General features: G+C 39.4%; 1 protein-coding gene across 10 annotated transcripts in view; it reads right to left on the bottom strand.

Moving 5' to 3' along the window:
• Positions 1 to 13,281, bottom strand: part of Dtna (dystrobrevin alpha) — a 339,379-nt gene that overhangs the window by 35,345 nt on the left and 290,753 nt on the right. For all 10 annotated transcript variants that reach the window (XM_028774821.1, XM_028774818.1, XM_028774825.1 and 7 more), the window contains 2 exons: positions 4,520 to 4,607; positions 3,762 to 3,859 (listed from right to left, as the gene is read on the bottom strand). In XM_028774821.1, coding sequence (XP_028630654.1) covers positions 3,762 to 3,859; positions 4,520 to 4,607 — 186 coding nt within the window. The remainder of the gene's footprint in view (positions 1 to 3,761; positions 3,860 to 4,519; positions 4,608 to 13,281) is intronic.

Genomic DNA, 13,281 nt, shown 5'->3' with positions numbered 1-13,281 from the left:
TCCCCTCTCTTCCTCTTTCTCTTCTCTCTTATCTTTTCCTTCTCTCCCCTCCCTTTTTCTTTCCTCCCGTGGCTCCTGTCCTGTCCCCTTCCCTCCACTCCCCTCCTGTTCCTTTCCTGCCTCCTTCCCCAGATCTACAAGCATGTGCTTAAGGGTGTACAATACAAAACCATCCAGAAACAAGCAGTAAAATGGTGTCATAGCACAGCCTATGTAATTAAAACATTCTCAGCACTTCCTGCTGATTGTAAAACCAGGACAAGCCCCAGATGAAGGCAGATTTAACTGGGGAGGCAGAGGATTGGTCCACAAACAGAAATGTTCTGGAGGGGTGAAAGGGCAGGTGAGTGGAGCCGCCTAGAGGAAATATTTATGGGCCAGTAGGTACAGACTTTGTTCCCCTCTGTCTGTAAAGGGCACAGCAGGGAGCTTGACATGTGTGGGACTCAGGCCAAGTCTGACACATCCTTCTGATGCTGCACAGACCCCGTTGATCTGGACATTGTACTTGTCAGTCTCACTCTTAACTTCCCATTTTCCTTTTTGTATCAGACAAATATGAGGAAGAAGCAAGAGAGTAAAAGAGAAGGGCTCCTTTAGTGAAGCCTGGATGTATTAAGATCATCACTGGGAAGTCTGCAGTCCACTCTGGAAAGTAAAGAGGAGGACAGAACTTCCCTGTTGGAATTTCTAGAAAATTCTACTAATAATTACTGTTTTGTCTACGCATCTGCACTGGTTATTTTATGCTGTTTCTGGCACCATCTATTCACCATGAACTTATTCATATGGACTTATATTCATCACGGACATATTGCTTCTCACCAGCATCTAACAAGCCCTGTGAAGATGCTCTCTGTATGTTTAACTAGTTGGTTACTGTATTAGAAACATAAAGACATTTTACCACATGCCCACAACAGCTCTTCACTACAACATAAATTTCACTCTTTTTGGCCATATGGACTTTTTGATATTGATATTTCTAATTTTACCCTTCACCTCAGCCCCTTGGATTTACTTTGGGAAATCACCACCTTTCTCAAAGATAACTTGTATTTTTACCTGTAATTCTTTCTTTTGTCTTTCATGGCCAAGTTTCACTATCTTGACATGTCCAACTAACCCCTCACCTTCTACATGTTGACCCAACCCCCTCAACCTGGACTACAGTGATAATGCAAAGAATGCTGCCATGGGGAAAGAGGGAACAGGATACATTACTTTTTAATGTTAATTGTATGAAATATAGTAGCAGTCACTGTGCCCACTTTAAGGATTATTTAGGATGTAATGGAGGAAGGGCAGTACACTTGTTCTATAAACAACATCTCAAAGCAAAGGCCAGTCTTCTGGCTGTTGTCATCCAGAAGCTTGGTTGGCTGTTATCAGTCATGACTTCTGACCTCTCTCTCAGACAATGGCTCCTTCCTGGTTGGTAGCCACATTGTGCCTTAGGAGAGGAACTAAGGGAGGGAGAAGGGATGTGTGTCTGGTAAAAACTCAGAATGAATGAAAGGACTGTGTAGCAAAATTCTTCTCTGGAGGGTGGCTTCCACTTGACCACTGTTTAATCTGCCATAGGCCTCCCAATTCCAGTTACGATAACTGTGTCCTCACCTTCCTCTCCTTTCTTCTTAGCTTTGAAATTGATTTTATAAGTGACTCTCGTGGGTATATTGACATTTATTAATTCCAGGCTGGTTCATTTTGAATAACCTTTCACATCACCTATTATAAGCTTACTTTGTTACTGAACAGAAAATAAGCTCTCCAGAATTCCAATTTTAGTATTTGCCAAGATTTCTAAAGGGACTGACACGTTGGAATTTTATCAAGAATTTTAAAGAAAGCACTTTTTCTTTCTTTCCACTTACTTTCTGCTGTTCAAACTGATGTAAAACTTCAACACAATACTGAACACAGACTCCCAACCCCTGTTTCCTATTTCCTGTTCCTGGCAGCATCCACATCCACCCTGGGGACCTGCGGGTCCAAGAGGCTCTTTTTCACTGTTGGCTTAGAACCCTCAGCTGACTGGCTTGCTCTCTTTCTTCACACCTCCTGCCCCCACTCAGCCACCCACTGCGTTCCCTGCATCTGCTATTCTCCATTATTACCCACACATCACTCCTGCATGGGTTTTTAAATGTCTTCGCTCATTTGAAAGAAGTACATTTGTTAATTCTACACATTGATTTTCTACACATTGATTATCTGTAACAAGTGTTACACGAACCAGAATAGCAGTTCATAAACTGGTAACTCTCTTGAACAAATTCTGACTTCCGAAGCTCCTCCCTCTTGCTCACTATAGTGTCTCTTCTTTCTTCCTCCTTGATTCTTGCTTCCTATCACATGGTAGGTTAGAGAGATCCCTCCCTAGAAGGGAGATCTCCTTGGTGGGTGTGGAGTAGTTTCAAAGTCATGATGCCATAGCTATTATGTGCTATGTCCCCTCTGACTTGCAGTTTCCCGATGATGATAGCCAGGTCCTGGGACAATTTAGTCAGAAGAGTGTTTATGTACATGAAATATGTTAAGCCTCTTAATTTTTATCTGTAGTATCTTAAATAATGTTTTGATTATTTATCCAAAAATTTTTAGGCTTAGCTCTTTAGACATGAAATAATGACCAGTTCTCTCCTTTATCACTACAGCATCAAATATGACATTAGTATTAAGAATGGGATGAAGTATTAAGACATTTTATGTTGTTCCAAGGAATATAGAATGTGTAAGTTTTTCCCATGATGAGCTTTCTCAGAATGTAGTTCGAGCTCTGCCACAGGTTCTTATTATTTTCTCATTCAAACATTTCTGGTGTTTACTCAGCACCTATAATTGTAGGCCTAATCCTGGGCCTGTCCAGGCTTTTGACATGACCTCTGTTCTTAGAGAACTTCCATTTCATTCAGAGATGGTGGAGTTAAACTAAGGAGTAGAGGCATAAATAGGATTACTTTAGACATTGAGATCACCCACATGAGTGTGCTCCAAGACACACACACACACACACACACACACACACACACACACACGTACACACACACGTAGGAAGCAATGTTAGGGAGTGTTGTTGATCAGGACTCCAGGGAGCTAGCATCTTTCATGCCATGGTGACAGGACAGGAGAGGGTTTAAATCAAGATGTCATGGAAAATCAAGAGGGTTTTGTCTTGGAAAAACATGATATGATTTATGTCTAAAAAAATGACAGGTTGGTTGGGAGCTGATGGCAGAAATGAAGTGGGTAGCTTTGGGGAGATACCACAGAGTCAGAATCAGTGGGATTAAACTGTGTTGAGCATAGATGGGACCTGTCAACATAGAGATATTTGCATTGAACAATGGACTTATGGTCATTCTGCCCTGAATGATTCTTCAGCTGTATAGAAGGACTTCTTTGTGAGTTTTTTACTCATTCCCGGGCAACAGAAACACATTCTTCCATGTTCCCAGGAAGATGACTCTGACCACAACTTGTTTAAAAAGAAAAACAGAAAAAAGGGAAATAAGAGTTGTCCAGAGGGATGACATTTATCATATTGATGTTTCTGAAGTAAATATGCTTCCAACAGGCATACACACATACATAGGGCCACATTCTCACACACACACACACACACACACACACACACACACACACACACACACACTTATAATGAAGCTCCAGAGGCCATCTTTATAGAATGAGGAATCATCCCTTAAACAGGCATTTACGGAAATGACAGACTTGTGGTACATGTCCCCAAGCCCTACCTGTTCTTGTTCTCCAGCTCTGCGATCAGCTGCCTTTGCTGTTTGTTTGCATCGATGGTGAAGGAGATGTCAGGGGCACTCCTCTGCTGTGTGGGCTGCTGTAAAACATGTAGTTGACATTATTTAATAATCAGAATGTGAACTCATGTTTGAGATGGGAATCATGGGAAATGCAGACAAGAAAAAAGAAACTATGTCATGGGAGGGTGGGCAAGAACAGAAAATAAAATTGCTATTCCTTTTAAGAGCAAACCATTCTACAGATCTCAAATATTCCTACATAATGGAAACCAAACACCCCTTTCTCAGGTTCTCCGATACGGAAATGGGATTGGGTAAAGGGAGGTATGTGGGGCTTCAGTTGGGAGTATCACATTTTTTTTAAAGATTTATTTATTTATTTTATGCATATGAGCACACCACCATTGCTCTCTTCATACACACCAGGAGAGGGCACCAGACCCCATTACAGATGGCTGTGAACCACCATGTGGTTGCTGGGAATTGAACTCAGGACCTCTGGAAGAACAGTCAGTGCTCTTAACTGCTGAGTCATCTCTCCAGCCCTGTCCACCATATTTTTAAACCTGGGAGTTCATTACCAAGATACTATAATTATAGCACCAAAGACACAAGCAATAAAAAAAGCACCAATTTTCTAGATCATTAGCACCAGGCATAATGATAACCATGGACTAGGGTCATTTGAAGTTAAAGGATCCTGGAGGCCAACAAGTGCATTCCTTCATTCTACTTACGGATGAGGAGGATTCTGCTGCCAGTCGTGCGGCGTACCTGGCGATCAGCCTGTGTTCTTCATCAAGCCGGTTTGAACTCTCAAGCATACTACAGAAAAAAGGCAAACAGGGTACTGTCAGGTCACTGAGAGAGACTGACATTTTCCTATCACCATTAAGGACTTTGGGTTTTTCAATGCCAAATATTTTCAAGCTCTCCAAATGTCTCTCAGATTAATAATGATCTTCAACTTGGGTTCATGACATGATCTGATATGTGGCTGGGAAGGTCAATAACAAGTCCTTGCTCAGCCAGTTCAATAACCTTGTTAAGAAAGCTCTGATGAGAAGTAACATGACTTTTATGATGTTTAAGATACAAAAATATTTTTCTCTTTAATTTAATTTAATTGCTTTTAATGTTCTTATTTCATTTCATAAATAATGCATGTCAAAAAGTGACATTAGAAAATACAGAAGTAGGCAGGAATAGCAAAGACCTGGCTGTATAATTGTTGATCCAATGACTCCTGCCTGCTGGCACTCACATCTTTACATATGTTCTCTTTCCTATAATCTGCATTTACTGACTTACATTTAATAACAGAATATGGTGAAGGAAAGGAATATCATTTCAAACATATGGCTTTACAAGACCATGGCTTTCATTTTGGGTGTTCTATTTCTTGCATGTTCTATTATGATACTTGTCCTGGGGGAATCTGGATTCCATGTCATAAATCTGCCAGTATGATGAGGGTCCAAACCCACCAGGAACCAAGAGAATGAATCCCTACTGGTTGAGACGATTATTGATCCCGGAGCAAGAGAGGACAGCTGGACCATCACCCCACAAACATCCTTGAGTCAAAAACATCTTGCTAAGCCAAGCCCAGATTCTTTCATCAAACTGTGAGATGATGTTTGTTGCTTTAATTTGCTAGTCTCTAGGGTAGTATGCAAGAGATGGATTACATGGCTGTGAATGATACCACTTCCCAGGCAATCCACGGTTTCTATTTGCTTTCAAACACAGAGGATAAAGTGGTGGCTCCCAATGGCATTGATAGAAAATATACAGTGGCTCCTATCAATTTATGGAAAATGCTAACACTAGAATAAGGCTGGCTGAATTCCTGAAAACCAGTGCAAGTATGAGTAGTATGGTCCCTCAAATATTTCAGAAAATTTCATCTTCTGAAACTCTTCCCAAAAGACTTCACTTTGGGTGACGCTAAGGAAAGTTCAATGAGATATAACAATAACACTAATCATGTTAACAGATTAATCTTGATTTGTTTTTATTTATTATTATGATGTGTATAAGGGCAGATTCAGGCTTAGAATCTGGCTATCATTCCAAAGTATATTTATGTCATTTTCCACTGGCCCTTCCACTTTTATTCTTAAAATAAAAGTAGTGAGGGGCATAGAGAGTGTTCAGCTCTTAAGAGCACTGGCTACTCTCAGGAGGTGACACTCAATGGTACTCAATTTTCAGTACCCACATGGTATCCATAACCAAATCCAGTCCCAGGGGATTTGACACCCTCTTCTGGCCTCTGGAAACAGATGCACACGTGGTACAGAAACATACATGCAGGTAAAACACTCATGTACATAAAATAAATAAATAATAATTAACCAATAAAAATACTCATGAATGCTCATGAGAACACACACTCCTATGCCAGTACCACCAGTAGTTTTCCATTGTGAAGACTCAGATCCATAAAGTAATATACAATTATTTTACATGTACATTTACATATAAAGGTAATATGCAAAATGGTCTCTTAAACTTTATTTTAAAATGAGAAGACAAACAGATCACTTCATGTTTACTAAGCCAGGAGCACATCCTTGTTTAGTTGAGTTTGTCATTGTAAAAATTTTGCCAGGGCATCTGGAACATGCTACATGGCTTTTACATCTGTTTCTACCTACATCCCTGACACCTGCTAACCCTACCATCACATCTGTTTCTATCTACATCCCTGACACATGCTAGCCCTGCCATCACATCTGTTTCTACCTACATCCCTGACACCTGCTAACCATACCATCACATCTGTTTCTACCTACATCCCTGACACCTGCTAACACTACCACCACATCTGTTTCTACCTACATCCCTGACACCTGCTAACCCTACCATCACATCTGTTTCTATCTACATCCCTGACACATGCTAGCCCTACCATCACATCTGTTTCTACCTACATCCCTGACACCTGCTAACCCTACCATCACATCTGTTTCTATCTACATCCCTGACACCTGCTAACCCTACCATCACATCTGTTTTACCTACATCCCTGACACCTGCTAACCCTACCATCACATCTGTTTCTATCTATATCCCTGACACCTGCTAACCCTACCATCACATCTGTTTCTACCTACATCCCTTATACCTGCTAACCCTACCATCACATCTGTTTCTATCTACATCCCTGACACCTGCTAACCCTACCATCACATCTGTTTCTATCTATATCCCTGACACCTGCTAACCCTACCATCACATCTGTTTCTACCTACATCCCTGACACCTGCTAACCCTACCATCACATCTGTTTTACCTACATCCCTTATACCTGCTAACCCTGCCAGTTTTATTATTGCACAGTGTCGTTATAGACTAAGACCTTTTCCTGTGTACTACAGTAAACAGACATTCCTGAATTCCCCAATTTACCAATCCATCTCTATCCACAGATGAGTCTTTTCCTTCTGATTGTACAACTGACGTAGCAGATGCAATAAATGTCCAATCTACTGCCTGGAACACACCATGTGATAAAAAGTATTAGCTACTACAAACTTTGTGAGTCACATCAATGATTTTTGTCTCTTTACAAACTCAGGCACTGTTCGAACCATCCAGAGCAGTCCATCTCAAACTTTAAAGTCTAAACATGCTACTCAGGGTGTGAAACTTTTGTTCCTGAACTCTAATGGCACTGGTGGGACTGGCTGAGGTTTGAGGGGGTAACCTCAGAATCTAAATTTCTGACGAAGTTTCAGAAGATTATATTCCTAGTCTTTGAAGACACCTTAGCAGAAAGATCTAGAAGATCTAAAAATTTAAAGAAGACCTCTATATACAAGAAATAAGGACCATATAAAATGTACATTTTGTGAATATTTAACTGATATTAACATAACTGTTGGATATTTTCAGACATTTTCCTGAGATAAGAAAACTCTAGAATGCAGAACATACATTATATTTAATATCAATCTCGAAGTCGACTCTAATAGTTTAAACAGAATAAGGCAGAATTATTTCTGTAAAGTTGATGCTTGACAGTAGATGCATATCTTTATAAAGTAATGTCTGCATTATGCAGGGCTTGAAATGACCACATTTCTTATTATAACCTCAGGAGGAAGGGAAAGTTACATTGCCTTTGCTTTAGACAAATGCCCAACCTATTAGGGGATCACTTAGTTTGATTTGAACATGTCTATCATTTCTGTTTGGTATATTAGAGAATAACTGCCTAATCCCACATAGTTTCCGCAGGTTAAAATACCCAGTGCTCAGGGCTCAAGACCACCATCCATCTTAGTGCTTGAAAGTGACTTTGTCATGAACACTTGTGAGTGCTTTGATAAATACATAATAAAAAAAACCTTGATAAAAAACTTCATGGTAGGGGCCGGGCGGTGGTGGCGCACGCCTTTAATCCCAGCACTTGGGAGGCAGAGGCAGGCGGATTTCTGAGTTCGAGGCTGGCCTGGTATACAGAGTGAGTTCCAGGACAGCCAGGGCTACACAGAGAAACCCTGTCTCGAAAAACAAACAAACAAAAAAAAACTTCATGGTAAAAGTATTTTTAATTATGAATGACCTGCAAGCAAATAAAGTATGAAGGTTATATAAAATGCCTCCTGGCAAAGCAAGCCTTTGACTTGCTGTCTTATAAGTGATAACTCACACCCCATGCCTTTCTTCCTCCAGCGTTGGCATGAATGCACACTGCGGTGATACATTACTCAGCTTTGCATACAAATGATTTATGAGCCTGCATGAGCCTTTCAGGGTGTTCAAATTACACACAGGTGAATGGGACATTCCTCTGATAAATTCCATTATTTCAAGACCTCAGCTATATACAGTTGAAAATAAATGACCAATAGCCAGTAAATCATTAAAATAAATACCAAGCCCAGCACTATCTCTAGTGCTAGCTGTTCATTTGAGGACTTGACAATCAGAAACCTCTAATGATGTGCTAAAGGTAACTGTTGCTCCATTGGCTGCTTTTGGAATGAAGGGATGTTATATTAAAAGACCTTTGAGTTTTTCCTTAAAGGCATGGCCAGTGTCCTTTACAAGGGATTTCAAATGGCATTCTTGGGATTTCAGATGATACTCAGTCAGGGAGGGCTTAGTAAATTGAGGTTTGCAAAGATTTCTGGGAACTTTGAAATCTTTGAAAGTCTGTTCAGTTTATTTGATTCTTTTGGGGATGGGTGAGCCTTATTTGACTTCTAGGGTGGGCAATCAGGGAAAACGATGATGTAATTCATAAAACAATGGAAACATTTCCATGTTCTCTTTGAATAGGCTTTGCTTTTTTATTTGTTTGGATAAAAACACTACAGATTAATTTTAAGGTTATCAAGTCTGATGCATTATTCTATTAACACTAAGTAGCTAATGCAGTGGCTCTCAACCTTCCTGATTCTGTGACCCTTCAACACAGTTCCTCATGCTGTGCTGACCCATAATCCTTGCTACTTTATAACTATAATTTTCCTACTTCTATGAATTGTCATGTAGATATCTGTGTTTTTATGATGGCCTTAGGCAACCTCTGTAAAAGGGTTGTTAAACCCCTAAAGGGGTAGCAACCCATAGGTTGAAAGCCGCAGAGCTTATGAGAAGCTCACTTAAGAAGGTATTATTTGTTAACTCCTAAGAGGAAGATTAAAAAAAATGTGTGTATCTCTGTGTGTGTGTGCATGCATATGTGTGTGTACATGTGTGTATGTGTATACTTGTGTGTCTCTGTGTGTGCATGTGTATTTGTGTATGTGTTTATGTGTATGCATGTATGTGTACATGTGTCTCTGTGTGTTTGTTTTCATACAAGGCACAGCACACATGTGGAAATAACAAGACTATTTGTGGAAGTCAGTTCTCTCCTTCTACCATGCATGTTCCTGGGATCAAACTCAGGCCATGGAGCCTGGTGGCAAGTACTGTTACCTGATGAACTATCTCAGCAGCCTGGAAGGTTGTATTTTTTATTTTATCAGAGTATATTCTATATCTTATAGGTGACTGAGAATAAAATGTTATGGATAGATAATAGTGTCCAAGAAATTGGAAGACAGTGAGCATAAGAGAGTTGAGGTTGAAAAGGATGATGTAATCCTAGGGCCTGGTGTTTTTGTGTGACTCAAATGTGGTGAGGGAAAGAGATAGGTGTTAAAGTTTATCATCAAGACTTTTGTATGAGTGGTTTGTAAGGAAAAAGTATCGAGAAATACTATCACTAAATCACAACAATACTTGTTGTGAAAAGTTTCACAACTTGTTTGTGAAAGTTTCAACAAAACTTGTTACAGTGGCATCTCGTAAGAAAGCCTTCAGACTCCTCCTCTATGAAGCCCTTCACTTTACCACCTGATAAGTTAAAATAAGAGTTATGCATTCAGTCAAGCTTTAGCCTACACATTAAAAACACAGGCATACAGGGTAAGTGAATTCAGGGCCAAAGTATGTCATGGAGTGAGTTGCATCTTTTTCTGAATTTATCATGACCCCAGTACCCCACTAACTTTAGACTATGACTATCTTTGTAGAGATGGCCTTTAAATGGATAAAGTTATATAAAATCATAAGCCGTAGGTGCTAATTCAACATGACTGGTGCCCTTTAAGAAGAGGTTCCCACAATATAAGGTACTGTGGCACCTTATGACCTTATTTTATTGTTTTATTTTTCTTGAGACAAGGTCTCATGTAGTCAGTGGCCTCAGAGTCACTGATTGGTTAAGTATGAACTTGAACCTCTGATCCCTCTGCCTCCACTTCTGGCAGTGTTAGGAGTACAAGCTTATGACTCTATGTCTAGTTTATGTGGTGCTGGAGATCAAACGTGGGGATGCATGCACATTAGGTAAGCATCCTACCAACTGAGCAACATCACCAGCACTGGGAGACAGTTCTAAATAAGTTGTATTACCAATCCACTTAGCAATAAATCTACTAGTAATATGATATACAATTTTCTATACTCGAGGACAAGAACAGACCAGTTTTAACCTAGTTATAGGAGGTCAAGAATCTAATCAAGAGACAGCAACTGATTGTGATATTAAATTATAGTCAATAGCCTTTAGCTAGTTCCCCTTTCTCCCTTATGGAGTTTTCAGAACCATACTGGATCGTTGAAACAGTGTGAGTATAGATATAATCTAGATTTGTTTTCAACATTTTGTTCTACCTGCCAGAGATATTTCCTACAAATCACTTGTGAGCATGGGTAGGCTGTAAGCTTCAGAGGGGGAAGCAAGTCCAAGATCTCAGTGTGCTTCTTTGGGAAACTCCCTCCTCCTTCATTGGAGAAGGGCCTTACAAACCTCATAGTGTGAAAAACCATTCAGAAACGATCCCACATCTCCATCAAGCTGCCATTCACTTGCTTGGCTTAGCTTATATTAGAACTACCAGCACTGTGTTTCTTTAACTTGGAAGCAGAGTTTTTAGAAATGAGCCAGTTTCTCACCATGTTAAGTAATTACTATAAAGTATCTCAGATCTCACAAAGAGTGAGAAAAGAATGCACTTCTACATGAAAGCCCTCTCCAGTGTTCAACCTTGGGTCACTCCCTACATCTTGCCCACATTTTCTTATTAGCAAAATGGAAATAAGAATATTTAGCCTTCTAAAGAAGCAAGTTGACTGGTTTAATACTGCAAACAGATTATAATTTTTTGAAACATTTTATAAATTTAAGACTTATTATTATTCTGGCTATTTTGTCCATAAAAGAGATCAAAGAAAGAATTCTTGCTATTTTAAATCTTAAAATTAAAATTAAATAAAAATAAAAATCATGGTAATAATTCGTAAAGGGTAACGTGTTAGCAGCTACTATGCTTTTTGACTATATGCTCAAAAATATTTCTTAAAAGGAAATAAAAATAGTATAGTAAGAAATAGAGATTTGGTAAGTTGCCATGTGGAGGCTGCCAGCCAGATGGAGGTGTTATTCATGGCTGCTGTCTATAGGACATATCTTGGCAGAGGTTTAACAAGAAGCAATGAAGCATAGTGGTTATGAACTGGGATAGACAATCTTTAAACTCTTCATTCACTATTTAGCTAGCAGCTGTGTAACTAGGGGTGGGAGTTCAGATAAACTCCCTAAATGGTGTTATTATAGATGGGAATGAGCGTATTCACTCTGTGGACTTGCTCTGAGGATCAGAAGTCATGCACATAGCATTTTGTTTTTTAAATAGAGAAGTTAGCATGAGGTGAGTATTAGTTACTTGTTATTATTACATCATTATTATTGTTATTACATCATCATTACATTTCACCATAAATGTATTGGTAATGGCTTCTAGCTACACTGGTGATAATTCATGATAACACACGTGTCTAGTATCATGACAGGTATGAGACAAGAACTTCTGACTACACACAAAGAAAAGGGAGGAAGGTATGAGAAATCTGAAAATGTTGACATTTCATCTGCAAGGACAAAAGTAAACCAAAAGTAATATGGAGGCGGTGGTTCTGAGTCCACTGCATCCATCAGTTTGAGGTCCACTGTGTTTTCTGGTGAAAACCCTTCCTGGCTCTTGTCAAGCAGATGTCAGGTGTGTTGTGGGGCAGCTTTATGGTTTAAAGTGATCATCAAGTCAATACGACTAATGACTGAAGTAGGAAAAATGATGAGAAGCAACAAGCCCTGAGGTTTTCTCATTGGAGATTTCTCTGTTGCAATCTTTATAAAGAAAAGGACAAAGTCAAGTGTGGAAGTGCTCCAGGCATGCTTAGAGCTATTGAGGAGAGGACAGGGTGAGATCACCTCTGACTTCTTATTGGTTCCATACTGACTGTATTTTAAGATGACTGATAAGATTTTTTAAATAAGTAATTCAATACTAAGCTTCAATCTTTAAACACTGTGTAACATTGGGAGAGTACATTTATTGTAAATAAGATTAAAGTAATAAGTAGCTTTGAGAGGCTGAGGTCAGGAGAAATTGGACACTGCTGAATTTGGAAGCTCAGGAAATTTGAGCAAGATTGAAGTTTTGACTAAGCCAGTATGACAGTTGCACATTAAAAATACAAATTAATGTGTTTATTTTTATATTTATTAAGACAAATAATGGATCACAAATTCATCAATTATAACATTCTCCCATGTATCAATCCTGTAAAAACCATGTAAGGTATCAGAAACAGCAATAGGGATGAAGTTTGCAAACAATCATGAAAGGAGAATGTTCTAGAAACAGAGTCCAGCAACAGAGTGGCGAGAGCAACAGCACAGATGTGTGTCTGCTATGTGATTGAGGGATGCTATGAGGATTACTTTTAAAAATTAATAAAAAGAATTCAGACGGTATACGATATTGCGAGTTGTGGCCACATTCAATCTCTACTGTCTATTCCCACCCCTCCTCACTCTTAACAATGGGAAGGAGGGGTCCTTCCCATTGAGTTCCCCGAGTAATTTTGGCTATCAGCTTGACTGCATTAAGAAATATTCAGGGGATCAGAGAACACTTGGATGTTCTTA

The sequence above is a fragment of the Grammomys surdaster genome, unplaced genomic scaffold (genome assembly GCF_004785775.1).
Source record: "Grammomys surdaster isolate TR1022 unplaced genomic scaffold, NIH_TR_1.0 243, whole genome shotgun sequence".
NCBI lineage: Eukaryota > Metazoa > Chordata > Mammalia > Rodentia > Muridae > Grammomys > Grammomys surdaster.
Note: the sequence above shows the minus strand (reverse complement) of the source record. Positions and strands in the feature narration are given on the sequence as shown.